Source organism: Diabrotica undecimpunctata, chromosome 5 (assembly GCF_040954645.1).
Source record: "Diabrotica undecimpunctata isolate CICGRU chromosome 5, icDiaUnde3, whole genome shotgun sequence".
NCBI classification, from domain to species: domain Eukaryota; kingdom Metazoa; phylum Arthropoda; class Insecta; order Coleoptera; family Chrysomelidae; genus Diabrotica; species Diabrotica undecimpunctata.
The window spans coordinates 4,608,444-4,623,406 of NC_092807.1; the positions used below are offsets into that span (position 1 = coordinate 4,608,444).

Sequence of the window (14,963 nt, forward strand, 5' to 3'; positions counted from 1 at the left end):
GCACCCATTTTGGAGCCATTATCAAGAGGGATACGGTTCGGTTCGAGTTCGGGGTCTCAATCTGCCTACTCCCCTCACTCGAGACGTACCAGTATCGTGTTCTATATTGCAAGAACTGTCTCTCGGCACTGAGGTCTCAATCTGCCTACTCCCCAGTGTCGAGTGACTCGACTTTTCATTTATCTGACCGCGGAAACTTATCCGAACATATATATATATATATATATATATATATATATATATATATATATATATATATATATATATATATATATATAAGTAAAAAGTGATGGCATGTCTCGCAAAACAGATAACTAAAAATTGTATATCGATGGAGCAAGCGTATATACGTATTTCTGACTATTGGTCGTCTTCAGTACGGTGCAGCCAAGTTAGAAAAGGAGCATATTAACTTGGGAAAGGATCACTACAGGAGCAATGCAACCAATTTGTGGCATTAGAGTTAGAAGACCCTGATGGTTTCCAGGGCAACAACTAACACGAACCACAGAGGAAGCTACAGCTACCTGGGGAAAGGAATGCCAAACGTTGAAACGTTTAAAACAAATGGAAAAGGATAATGCGAGTGAATAATAAAAGTAAAAAGTAATGGCATGTCTCGCAAAACAGAAAACCAAAAATGGTATATCGATGGAAGGCAACCGTATTCCTTTCCCCAGGTAGCTGTAGCTTCCTCCGTGGTTGGTGTTAGTTGTTGCCCTGGAAACCATCAGGGTCTCCTAACTCTAATGCCACAAATTGGTTGCATTGCTCATGTAGTGATCCTTTCCCAAGTTAATATGCTCCTTTTCTGACTTGGCTTCACCGTACTGAAGACGACCAATAATCAGAAATACGTATATACGGTTGCCTTCCATCGATATACCATTTTTGGTTATCTGTTTTGCGAGACATGCCATCACTTTTTACTTATATATACATATATATATATATATATATATATATATATATATATATATATATATATATATATATATATTATTTACACTAGCTAACGTCTATCCGATAGCGGTAAAAAGTTTTGATAGCCTGATTCAAATAAGTACTTTTAGTTTCTTCCACACAATTTTCAATGCTACATCAAAATCGGTCGTCCGTTTATCTGTATCTTGGGCAGTTTTGACTTGACTAATCTGCACTAATTCAATTATTGTGTGTTTTTATCAGAAATAATTACAAATTGATAAAACGAAGGAAAACGTAGATTAAATATGGATTAAAGTATTACATTTTTATTTTTTTATTTTTACGGAACTCAAATAGAATTTGAGGACTATTAAACTTTTTCTGATAATATTTTCCAATTTGTTCTAATTTGAGTAGCATTGGCATTTTTTTGTTTTGTTCATATTAATCTTTAGTCCGACCTCCAAGGAAGCAAGATATAATTTTTCAAACATTATTATTGCATCATCCATACGATCGGCTATAAGGACGATGTCATCTGCAAATCTCAAATGGCTGATCTTCTCTCCATTTATGTTGATACCATGCTCGTTCAGATGTGCCTTCTTACAAGTATGTTCTTAAAGCAACGTGAATAGCTTTGGAGAGACTGTGTCTACTTATCGTTCTCCTCGCTGTATACAGAATTTATTTGTTTCTTGTTCAGATAGTGTTGCGCTAGCTGTGGCATTTTGGTAGATATATTTGATTATGTTAGTGTAGCGATGGTCTATTCGGCATTCTACCAATGCTTTTAACATTTTGTGATGGCTTATGGTATCGAATGCTTTCTTTTAGTCGACAAATATCAGTACCAATGGTTTGTTGTACTCTGCAGACTTGTCTATCAGGTTCTTTATCACTATTAAGTGGTCGTTAGTGCTGTCATCATCATCATTATCATCATTCAGTCTTCGCTTATCCACTGCTGGAAATAGATCTCCCTCATAATTTTCCATCTATTTCGATCTTGTGCCTCTTGCATCCAATTCCTATGGCAACGTTTTAGATCGTCAGTCCAACGTGTTGGTGGACGACCTCTGCTTCGGTAGGCATCATCTCTTGGTCTCCATTCCAGTATCCGCTTTGTCCATCTATTATCTGTCATTCGAGCCACGTGACCTGCCCAGTTCCATTTCAGTGTTGCTACTCTCTCTACTGCATCAGCCATTACTGTTCTTTGTCGTAGCTGGCGATTTGGGATCTTGTCTCGTAGTGAAACGCCCAACATAGCACGCTCCATCGCCCTTTGACACACACGGATCTTTTGAACTGTTCTCCTTGTAATGGTCAACGTTTCCGCACCGTAAGTTAACACTGGCAAAACACACTGATTAAACGTTTTTCTTTTAAGGCATATTGGTATATCAGACGATTTGAAAATATGATTCAGCTTGCCGAAGGCTGCCCAAGTCATTCTTATACGACGGAGAAGCTCAACGGTTTGGTTATCTTTTCCTATGCGAATCTCATGACCTAGGTATTTACAGGCCATTACCTGGTCTATGGATCTTGTTCCTACGCATATATCTTCGCTGACTACAAGATTTGTCATGATCTGGGTTTTAGATATATTTATTTTATTTATTTTCAATCCCCCTTCTAGCGAGGGAAGATAGACCTAGGATCATGACCTAGGTATTTACAGGCCATTACCTGGTCTATGGATCTTGTTCCTACGCATATATCTTCGCTGACTACAAGATTTGTCATGATCTGGGTTTTAGATATATTTATTTTCAATCCCCCTTCTAGCGAGGAAAGATAGAGCTGATTTAAAAGTTCTTTGGCCTCATCTATCCTATCAGCTGTTAGTACAATATCATCTGCAAACCTTAGATGGCTAAGCTTTTCTCCGTTTAGGTTTATGCCCTTGTCGGTCAGTTTTGCCTTTTTACATACATATTCCAAAGACGTAGTGAACAGTTTCGGCGATATGGTGTCCCCCTGGCGTACTCCACGTTGTATCGGGAATTTCTGGGTTTGACGATCACCCACTCTAACACTGGCTGTTGCGTTTTGGTATATGTGTTTAATTATATTATATACCGATAGTCAATTCGGCATTCTGTCAAGGCTTCCAACATTTTTTGTTGATTTACGGTGTCGAATGCCTTTTCATAGTCGACAAATATTAAAGCTAGTGGTTTATTATATTCAGTGCATTTTTCTATAAGATTTTTTATTACTGCTGCTATTAGTGCTGTATCCCGATCTAAATACAGCTTGTTCTCTAAGCTGATAGAAGTCTAATTTAACGTCCAGTCTTTCTTTGATAGTTTTTGTGAAAAGTTTATATATATATATATATATATATATATATATATATATATATATATATATATATATATATATATATATATATATATATATATATATATATATATATGTGTGAAAGCAAACTGATAGGATGGTAGTTTTTTATACCTGTTATGTCTCCTTGCTTATGTAATAAAATAATGACTGCATTATTCCATTAAGGAGTTTTTCCTTGGTAGATGCATTCGGTGAGAAGCTTGGCCAAAGCCTGGATAATTTTATTTCCACCCAGTTTGATCGCTTCGGTCACTACTCTGTCATCACCAGGGGATTTGTTATTTTTCATTTCTAAAAGTGCCGTTTTGATTTCGTATGAAGTTATTGCTGGTATTAATTCTGATACCTGGTTTGTGATTTTGGGCAGTGGCTGATCTTGCCTTTCGATGGTGCTCTCATACATTTTGCGATAAAAGTATTGGACAACCTTAAGGATTTTGGTTCTATCAGTAGTAATGTTTCTATCTTTTTTTTTATTATGTACATATTTTTGTTGCCTATGTTGTTCGTATTTCGCCTCAAAACTTTTAAACTTTTGTTTTTCTGAATTATTTTAGTTATTTCTCTTATATTGTTTTCTCTTACGTATTTTTGGATTGACCGCTGGATATCTTTTTTAATTTCTTCATTGTTGTGTAGTTGGAGCCGTATTTTTCCGTCAGCTGTCTTCTTTTACCTATTAGCTATTTGGTATTTTGGCTTAGTTTTTCTTTAGAGGTCAAAACAGTCGGGCAGCACTCCCTTTCCGTTTCTGTTAGAGCCTTCATTATGCCATTATTTGCTTGATCTACATCTTCTATTTCGTCTTGCAAGTCTTGTATATGTCTGGTTAGTGTATCTTCATACAGGTCGTTGTTTTCTGGGGAAATCCATTTCTTTTTTTCTTGTTTTTAGAATCATCTTTGTTCTTTACAATTTGACATTTAATAGTATCTTATCTCGGATTAATCTGTAGTCTAATGGCCTTTAAAATAGACATAACCCAGATTCATTGCAAGATATTTAGGCAAACCCGAAGAGATAAAAATAACGAGTCAGTCAAATCTGCGAATTGAACTGTCCAACATCAAATCTAATATCAAGGTTATTATTATTAAATCGATGAAAACATTTAATTTTTCACATGAATGTTTTCATAGTAAAGCCGTTTCAAATTCAATTATTATTCCACTTTTTTAGATGTACCATTTCACATTCCAAAAATTGTACTTTTGTGGTCAAAACAAAACAAACCAATTCTTTAGACGGAAGGTACAGTACCTAGAGGTTGCCCTAAATTAAAGTTATTAATTTAAGGTTATATAACCTAAAAATTGTGAGCCGCATTCTTTAATACAAAATATCTGTATGCAAAATATTTTCGTGTGCATGAATCATAACTCATATCACACCATTATTACTTTGTCTGCCCGAAATAAGTTGTTTCAAGTGTCAGTCAGTTTAATTCGCCTTATCAGATAAAACCATTACTCACTTAACCTTTTCGGAAAAAAAAAATACATTTAATAAGTTTTAAAGAATTTCACTTTATTTAGAATAATGAAGAATTTATTATGATATTTATGATGTAAAAAAATGTAATTGTTAATCCATTTACGTGGTGGAATTAAATATGTCAAATTACAGGGGATTAAAGGTAATGAGGTACCAGATAGGTTGGCGAATATTGGGAGGGAATTAAGAGTACTATATGATATAACAAAATTAGCATAGATATCTTTTGTGTTACAAAAAAAAAGACATTTTAACACAATTCTACAATGAATGGCATTTCCAAATTAAAGATAAAGATCCAGATTATTGTAGATTGCAGTGTGATTTCCCCATAAAACCATGGTACCCTAAATATGGGTATATGAGCAGGAATACTACAAGAAATATTAATCATTTACGTAGTGGACATTGTATAACTCCTTGCTTACAAAATAGGTAAAACAGAAACACCGATATGTGAATTTGGAACCATTGGATCAGTGATCTACATCTTCTTTGAATGCCCCATAAACAAACACAAAAATATGGATCTGTATTTAGAACTATTAAAAGCAGGAATAGAGAGTCCAATATCTTTACATACTACTCTATACAAACCCTTTGACAAAGTTATAAAAATAATTCATAAATTTATCAAATTCTTTCAACTAGATCTATAAAAAATTTTTTAATTGTCAAAATAAGAAAAAAAATTATAATAAATTCAGACTGGAATATCCTAACATATAAAAATTTACGTATCATTCAAGTTAAACAATGTTAAACAAGACTGTTAAACATCGAAAAATGTCTTATCTAGGCAGGGCCGCCCAGAGCCAGGCCGGGCCCCGGGGATGAGACCCGCCCCCCCCCCCAAACCCAGTTGAACGAAAATTCCCAAAAATCTGGGAAGGAAGAAAATTAAAACAGTTTTAACAATTAAACTTTGTTTTCAATTATTTACAATAGAACTGTTAGTTACAACATAACTTTTCTTGCTTTCATATCCGCAAAGTTTTGGATCACGTGGTCGAAATCAAGAGTTTTTGCAAGTTTCGACTCTATGCTTAACAGTCCCAAATCAGATAATCGTTGTTGACCCATAGTAGATCTTAAACAATTCTTAATTCGACTTAAAACACTAAATGATCTCTCGGCCTGAGAAACGGATACTGGTAGGCAACAGAATATGCGAACAGCAATGCACACATTGGGGAAAAGATTTGTCACATTAAGGGACACGAGCTTGTTCAAAAGTTTTGCTGGTATCAGCGACGTATCTGAGATGTTTGATTTACTAACAGTTTTCAAGTAAATCATTTCATCAACTAGATCCCTGCTTACATCTGAATTGTACTCTTCGGCGAATCTTACACAACTTTCTGAGATCGTACTCTCGTCCATTTCATTATACTTCCATAAAAATGAAAATTTCATTTCGATTTCTCTCAGTGCTGTGAACCTCGTTTTCAGGTTGGCCACCAAAACATCAATTATTGTGTAAAAAACTTCTGTTTTGAAGCGTTCTTCCGGGGATAAATTTAACATTACATTTTCTGTAGCTGTTTCATCGTGAAAAGTCTTCCTCTTTCTCGCACGGGAACTGGAGAGTTCCGGTTCGATACCATAAGCATTCGTAACATTGCATTCAGACAATATCTTGTCCCAGTTATTTCTTAAGGCACTTAAATCATCAATTAGGCTCTCTATATTACTACTCTCAACATCCAAAGTAGCGTCCATAGTTTGAAGTAGTTGACTTCTGTAGTTGATGGGTACCAACACTTTCACCCAAATTGACGCCATGAGGATGCACTTGAAGGTGTTAAGATATTCTTAAACCCCATTGATTGTGGCTCTCGTTTCAACAGTTACGTTAAGATTCAACAATGATGAAACTGCCTCAATGATTTTGCCTATGTGTGCCGCTATTGGTTTTACACATTCTACTCTAGCACTCCACCTCGTATCAGACAATGAGGGCAGTGAAGATCCTACTATCTCTTTCAGAAGAGAAGCTCCCATCTTTTCGGGCTGCAACTGAATAAATTGTACAGATTAAATTTGCTAACGGCCGGGCCTGGGCCCCCTTGGGCCCCGGGCCCCGGGGATTTTGCTCCCCTGCTCCCCACTGGTCGGGCCTGTATCTAGGACATATAGTAAGGAGAAATCGATATAAAATATTACAGCTGATCCTTAAAGGCAAAATAGAAGGCCGTAGAGGTGTAGGAAGAAAACAAGTTTCTTGGTTAAAAATTATTCGTGAATGGACTCAGATATCAAATGAAGTACAATATTTGTAGTGATATCGCACGCAAATTAGAACAAATTGGTAAGAAGGTATCAATTAATACTACAAATATTTAATTCGTCTTCTTTCTTCTTGAAGTGCCATCTCCCGATCGGAGGTTGGATATCATCATCACTATCTTTACTCTATCTACTGCTACTCTGAAGAGTTCTATAGAACTTCATTTAAACCAGTCCCTTAAATTCTTCAACCATGACACTCTCCTTCTTCCTATACTTCTTCCTTCTCTTATCTTTCCCTGTATTATCAGCTTTAGCAGTTCATATCGCTGTCCTTTGATTACGTGTCCCAGATATTGTAACTTTCTTATTTTTATACTTCCGTGTTAGTTTTCTTCTGTGTCCATGCTATTCTAAGCATCCTCCTGTAACACCACATTTCAATGGACTGTAACTTATTTATGTGTTCTTGCTTTAATCTCCAGCTTTTAAGTTTATATTGTAGTATCGAAAACACGTAGCATCTCAGTGCTCTTACTGTCAGTTCTAATCTGAGGTCTTTGTTGCAGAGAATTGTTTTCATTTTTACAAACGCATTTCTTGCTAGCTATTTCTATCCTGGCTCTTATTTCGGTTATTTGATCTTTATTGTCTGAAATCCAGGTTCCTAGGTATTTGTATTTATCAACCCCTTCCATCGGTACATTTCCCAAATGTATGTTTGTTGGTATATTTGTTTTCTTTGTTATTATCATGTATTTGGTATGTTTTATATTCATTTTTAGTCCATATTTTTCACAGAAACTGTTTGTTTTGTTTAGCAGTAATTGGAGTTCTTCAGTAGAGCTTGCCATAATCACGGTATCATCTGTTATATCTTATGTTGTTAATAGATCTTCCGTTAATTATTATTCCTTCACTTTTTTATGTCTATGTCTATGTTTTTTGTCTTTAGAATTTGGAGTAATTTTTCATGTCTTACTTTGTCAAATCCTTTTTCAAAATCAACGTAACAAACATGCACATTAACATTCATATCCATGCATCTTTGAGCTAACACATGAAAAAAAAGTCGAACATCTGTGACTCACGAAGCTATTTGTCTCGACATTAAAAAAATTCTCAGTGTCCCAAACATAACAACAAACGATGTTTACTATAAGAGTCAGCTGAACGTCTATGCCTTTAATATCCACATTCTATCTACAGCAAAAAGTGTGTTTTACATTTACCCAGAAACACTTGGCAAAAAGGGAAGCGACGATATATGCTCAATGCTAAATGACTTTTTATGGAATTTTCTCGATGTACAAGTAAGATCGCTTGAAATATTCTGCGACTCGTGTGGGGGGCAAAATAAAAATTTCACCATGTTTCGGTTTTTGCATTATATTTTCCACAATACACGTAGACTTGATTATGTTAAAATTACTTTCCTTGTTCGTGAGCATTCCTACATGGAACCGTATAAAAATATGGGCTTAATAAACTCCAAACAACGAGCTGAGATTCCTTTAGATTGGGTTGAAATTTTTAGAAGCGCTCGTGCAAAACCATCACCAATTGACATTGTGGAAATAGATCAATCCTACTTAAGAGCATGGACAAATTTTTTTAATACTAAAACAGATTATTTGAAGAAATATGCTTTCAATTCCCGTCCAATTCGAGAATTAGAAATACATCAAAAACATGGTAGACTAATATATCACCGGGAGTCCTATAATGGAGCATGGGAGTCAGCAATAGTGAAGGAAAAAGAAAGTAAGCGAAAGGGACCTGTGCTACTACAAAATGAATTTGAACTTTCTCCGTATGCTTATTCAGGTATAAAAAAAATATTAATATCTTGCAATACTATTATTAAACAACATTATTTTTAGGTTTGATACCAATCTCGGCTAAAAAATTTAAATGCTTGCAAGATTTGAAACGATTCTGTGCTGACAAATCAAAAAAATTTTTTGATAATCTGCCCAAGAATTAGAATTCTTCTTCTTCTAATGGCGCTACAACTCTTTGTGAGTCTTGACCTGCTTAACAATGTTCTTCCATTCTGCCCTGTCGGATACTTTCCTTCGCCACTGCCTGATGTTCATGATTTTAAGATCCCTCTCTACATCGTCTGTCCATCTTTTACGGGGCCTTCCTCTTGTTCTGTTTCCTTGGGGCTTCTCAAGAAGAATTAGAATTATTTCATATTAATAACTTTTGTTTACTTGTCATTTTAACTTGTTTTTTTGGACTTGGCCTCTTTAGGCCAATAATGTTTGGTGGTTTGGCCAATTAAAGCTTCTGTTTTATTTTGCATAATATCAATATAAGTTTAATTTCTTGTGTGTGTCTCATTAATTACCCAAGTAACTGATTTAATCAATAGAGTTCATGATAACAATCAATAATTTATCAATAACTGGTTTTAAACTTTAAACTTCGTTTTGTACGAAATAAACATATGGTGACTGAGCTCTGTAAGGACCTGTACCCCTCATATGAAAGCTGCCCTTTTTATCTTTTAAATGCATCTTGACTTTTGTCGATATGATACTCGAATCAAAAGATATTGAATTTTTACCATCGAGCTGATATAAATTTTAATGAGCTTTGATTTCGCGCGCGAACTGACTAAACACTAATAAAGTGTTGTTGCGCCGGTCTATTTGATCTGGTTTGTATGAGTAGTTTTGTTTTATTTGTATTTATTGCTAGCGCTACTGCTTCTGCACTCTGTTTTAACTCAACGAAGGTTTCTTTCGCTGCATTCACTGTTCTGCTCATTATGTTTACATCATCTGCGTATGCTGCTAATTGGGTAGATTTGTTTGTAAGTATGTTGTTTCCGCTCACCATCAACCGTCTAATTACATATTCAAGAACAAGATTAAAGAACGTTGGAGCCAGTCCGTCGCCTTGTTTCAGTCCTTGCGTTATCGTAAACACGTCAGTGATCTGTCCCTGAATACATACCTGTGTTTCTGTTTCTGTCATTGTCATTTGCACTAGCTGGTACATCTATTGTGTCAAATTCCTTCCTTATTGCTTAAGTAGTTCTGCCGGTATTTTATCTATTCCCGGTGCTTTATGGCTTTTTTGTATGTGGATTGCTGTTTGGACCTCCTCTAGCGTTGTGGGTCTAGTTAATTCATTTTCTTCTCCATCTTCCCCCAGTTCTTGTTGTTGTACCTCCTGCCGTGCCTGCTGCTGCCTCTGTTGTTGTAATTGTGGTTGTGTCCCTTTGTTTAGTAATTCCTTTAAATATGTCATCCAAGCTCTCTTATTTTTTTCCATATCGCTAATGAGTTCACCCTTCTTATTTTTGCAGAGGCTAGTCTTCGGTTTGTATCCCTGTCTTAGATGTTTGATAAGTTGGTATGCACTACTTGTTTCGTTTTCCTTAAACTCCCTCTCTATGTTTAGTATCCGTTGGTTTTCGTACTTTCTCTTTTTCTGCCGGCACAGTTTATCTGCTATTCGTGTTTTGTTCTCAAGTTCTGTTTTTCTCTCTCTAGTACGTCTGAGTATGTAATTCTTAAGTACTTCATTTCTTTCCTGTATAGCTTGTTTACATTCTTTATCGAACCATGTTTCTTCTCTCCGTTGTGTCTTTGTTCCTAGGACTTCTTTCGCTGTGTTGAGTAATTTTTCATCCACTGTTCTCTCAAATCTTTCTTGTACCTCAGAGACTTTTAGGTCATCTAAGTTTAGTTTTTCTTGTTTTGGATATTTTTCCTTTACCTGTCGACTGATTTTGCATCTAAACGGTGTTTGTACTAGCAGATGGTCTGAGTCACAGCTTGATACGAACTGATAATCATATTCTTTCCAGCTGCGAAATCTATTAGAAACTGACCATTCTCATTTGTGTCTCTATGCAAAATATGTTTCCCTATTACCCCTATGTACTCTTCTTTTCCGATCTTGGCGTTTGTATCGCCTATCACCATTTTCATGTCATTTCTTGGTATTGAGTCATAGATTCGTTCTAGATTTTGATAAAAGGCTACCTTAGTGTCTTCTTCCTGTTCATTTGTGGGACAGTGTACATTTAAAAGGGTTATGTTAAAGAAATGCGTTTTTATCCTAAGCTTGCAGATTCTTTCATTGATGGCTTGAAAGTCTGTTATCAGGTGGTTCATTTTATTATCTACGATAAAGGCTACTCCAAATTCTTTATTTCCTTCATATTTACCGCTATACAGTATAGTGTGTGTTTTAGTGTTCCGGATACCTTTTCCCAACCATTTAGTTTCTTGTACTGCGGTGATTCCTATTTTATATCTTTTCAGTTCGTGTAGAAGGATCCTCTGTGTTCCTGGTGTATTTAGCGTTCTGACATTCCATGTTCCCAGCATAAATTCCATATTCCGTTGCCAAAGTCGTCGTCTTGATACCCGTCCATTCCAAGGCCTATCTAAAGGTTTCTTAGTAGCACTACAGGAATAGGTTACTGGCCTATCGCCTAACCCACTTTTAGGAGGGCCATTTCTCCCTTCCTCGTCAGCTCTGACCCTACTTTCAACTGGGGTTGGTTACCCAATCTCCGGTAAGGTTGCTCAGGTTTACCGGGGTTCGCCCGTGTGATTAAGCCACACTTCTTGGAGGTGAGGATAGGAATTGAGTAGATTCTTGCTAATCGATTTTTTTCCGGTTTCCCCCTTATACGTGTGGGGTTTTAGGGAAAAGCCCGGGGGTAAAAATGTAACTTTTTTAGCTTCCTAAAATTGACATTTTCAGCAAAATTAAGCTTGTTCGTATGATTTTCAGGGGCTCAGTGGCATTTTCGTCTATAACGACTGGATTATAAATGAATTTTTGTAAATAACAGTTTAATTTAAGACCTAGTTAACTAATATTTTTTAAAGTTAAATTACCACGACCAAATGAATTAATCATACCTAGTTAGGATGACGTAAACTGAACGCATAGATAAATTAGTTTGAATAAAAAAATATATAATGATATAAGTAATCACTCTAATATCAAATTATTATATGAATTTTATAAAATGACATTGGTTTTGATTGTGTAACAAAGATTGTATTTAAGATAATATTGTACTCATTCATTATCATCGTCATTGTTTAAGATAAATGATTTGTCTGCCCATTGTACAATATTATCAAAGTTTCCGATACAAAAATTTAAAAAATCCATTATTTCATCACCAGTTGTTTATAAAAACATCTGTTGCGAAATATGTTTTTCAACATTTTTTTTTTGGTTTTTTTTTTTATTTTTTTTTTTTATTTTTTTTTTATTTTTTTTTTATTTTTTTTTATTTTTTTTTATTTTTTTTTATTTATTTTTATTTATGCCTCAACTTCATAGAGTCATTGGCGTTGTACAATTTAAAGTTTTACAATTTATTTAGTACATTTATGGAATATAAGTATGATGTCTTACCTGATGAAGGAAATGAAGCTTTGACAAAGGAAATGAAGAACTGTGTAATATTTACAGACAGTAAAAGTGCAGTAGAAAGATTATGTGTAACAAATAAATCCAAGCAATTGACTCATCTTGATATAGAGATTTTAAAATTGTACTACGAGGTTTCAAAGATCGGAGGAGAAGTTATTATCGCATGGATCAAAGGCCATTCTGGGATAAAGGGTAATATAATAGCAGATGCAGAGAAATCATAGACAACAATATTCTACCAGTGTCAGATATAGATGTATGTAGTAAACATCGGCTTAAATTAAAATGGCAAGCCAATTATACGGAATCCGAAAGTCAGTCATCCTTTAAATATTGGCAATTCAAACTTCTTAAAAAAAAGGTGGTTTCATTCAGAGTCCAAGAGAAGTTTTATTAAAACTATTAATAGGCTAAGGTCAAATCATGCTTTAACACGTTCAAGAATGTACAAAATAAATTTAGCAGACACTCCAAACTGTATTTGTGGTAAATATGGAGATTTAACACATATCCTATTAGAATGTGTAAACCAACAAGGAAATATTACATGTTTATATGAAAACTTACAAAAACTAAATGTCTGTTTCCCATTTCATATAAATGAATTAATTTTCTCTGAAAACGTAGAAATCTTTAATTGTATTTATAAGTTAATAAGAAATTGTAAATATAAACTTTAAACAATATAATGTACTAACCATAGTATTAAGATGAAACTTGTAAGCAATTTGCGGACATACCAATCATGTAATAAACCTTTTAATACGAAAAAAAAAAATGTAAAACAAAATTATTATAAAAGATGACCAAAACAAAATAAAAAATATATATACATATTACATACAATATCAAAAAGTAATATAAGGAATTAAAAAAAATAATAATAATAATAAATAAAAATAAAAATAAAAAAAAAGAAAAATTGAAATTAAAACTTACATTTAGTACTAACTCGAACTCTGATTGTTGTTCTGTGCAGGCCCGACCAGTGGGGGGGGGGGCAGGGGGGGCAAAATTCCCGGGGCCCGGGGCCCAAGGGGGCCCGGGCCCGGCCGTTAGCAAATTTAAAAAAATTCCTTTTATTAAAATATTTTACAACAGATTGAATTTGCTTGCGGTTTTAATTATGAAATTATTATAAGGAATATTATGCATTTGGAAAAGGCAATATGCAAGAAATTATTTCTTTGTATAAGTTACAATTAATAAAAATATATCGGGAATACATTGCGCGTGGGAGCCCCTGATCGGAAGCTCGCTCTATCGGCCACTGCTACACGATTCGCAGAAGCGCTGACAATTTTTTGACAATTTTTTGGGCGTGCTAGAACTTTTAGGTCATTATGACCCTATTTTATCGAAGCATCTAGATCAGGTTAAGCAATCTCAAGAATCGAATAAGAGAATGCAAGTGCATTATTTGTCTTGGAGAACTCAAAACGAGTTCATAGCAAGTTGTGCTGATTATGTAAGGAAAGTTATTGTGGACGAACTCAAGCGATCTAAATACTATTCTATTATGGTTGACGCTACCTCATGGCGTCAATTTGGGTGAAAGTGTTGGTACCCATCAACTACAGAAGTCAACTACTTCAAACTATGGACGCTACTTTGGATGTTGAGAGTAGTAATATAGAGAGCCTAATTGATGATTTAAGTGCCTTAAGAAATAACTGGGACAAGATATTGTCTGACTGCAAACATGTTGCAAATGCTTATGGTATCGAACCGGAACTCTCCACTTGCCGTGCGAGAAAGAGGAAGACTTTTCACGATGAAACAGCTACAGAAGATGTAATGTTAAATTTATCCCCGGAAGAACGCTTCAAAACAGAAGTTTTTTACACAATAATTGATGTTTTGGTGGCCAACCTGAAAACGAGGTTCACAGCACTGAGAGAAATCGAAATGAAATTTTCATTTTTATGGAAGTATAACGAAATGGACGAGAATACGATCTCAGAAAGTTGTGTAAGATTCGCCGAAGAGTACAATTCAGATATACGCAGGGATCTAGTTAATGAAATGATTTACTTGAAAACTTTTGAAACCAGCAAAACTTTTGAACAAGCTCGTGTCCCTTAATGTGACAAATCTTTTCCCCAATGTGTGCATTGCTCTTCGCATATTCTGTTGCCTACCAGTATCCGTTGCTCAGGCCGAGAGATCATTTAGTGCTTTGAGCCGAATTAAGAATTGTTTAAGATCTACTATGGGTCAACAACGATTATCTGATTTGGGACTGTTAAGCATAGAGTCGAAACTTGCAAAAACTCTTGATTTCGACCACGTGATCCAAAACTTTGCGGATATGAAAGCAAGAAAAGTTATGTTGTAACTAACAGTTCTATTGTAAATAATTAAAAACAAAGTTTAATTGTTAAAACTGTTTTAATTTTTTTCCTTCCTGTGTCAATAGCATGAGTGTTCACTATTACATATCCCAGTTTATGAGTATCAGATACTGGGTTTGGGGGGGGGCGGCCGGGTCTCATCCCCGGGGCCCGGCCTGGCTCTGGGCGGCCCTGGTTCTGTGA

General features: G+C 35.1%; 2 protein-coding genes across 2 annotated transcripts; one reads left to right on the forward strand and one right to left on the reverse strand.

Moving 5' to 3' along the window:
* Positions 1 to 5,733: 5,733 nt before the first annotated feature.
* LOC140440942 (zinc finger MYM-type protein 1-like) lies at positions 5,734 to 6,561 on the reverse strand. The gene has a single exon (XM_072531292.1). The coding sequence runs from the start codon at positions 6,559 to 6,561 to the stop codon at positions 5,734 to 5,736; it is 828 nt and encodes a 275-aa protein (XP_072387393.1).
* Positions 6,562 to 13,962: 7,401 nt separating this feature from the next.
* On the forward strand, positions 13,963 to 14,511 carry LOC140440943 (uncharacterized). Its single transcript, XM_072531293.1, has one exon. The coding sequence runs from the start codon at positions 13,963 to 13,965 to the stop codon at positions 14,509 to 14,511; it is 549 nt and encodes a 182-aa protein (XP_072387394.1).
* The last annotated feature ends 452 nt before the right edge of the window (positions 14,512 to 14,963 follow it).

What these genes read in the sequence shown, in the direction of transcription:
- LOC140440942 (XM_072531292.1), bottom strand. Translation starts at nt 6,561, where the DNA reads ATGGCGTCAATTTGGGTGAAAGTGTTGGTACCCATCAACTACAGAAGT.
- LOC140440943 (XM_072531293.1), top strand. Translation starts at nt 13,963, where the DNA reads ATGGCGTCAATTTGGGTGAAAGTGTTGGTACCCATCAACTACAGAAGT.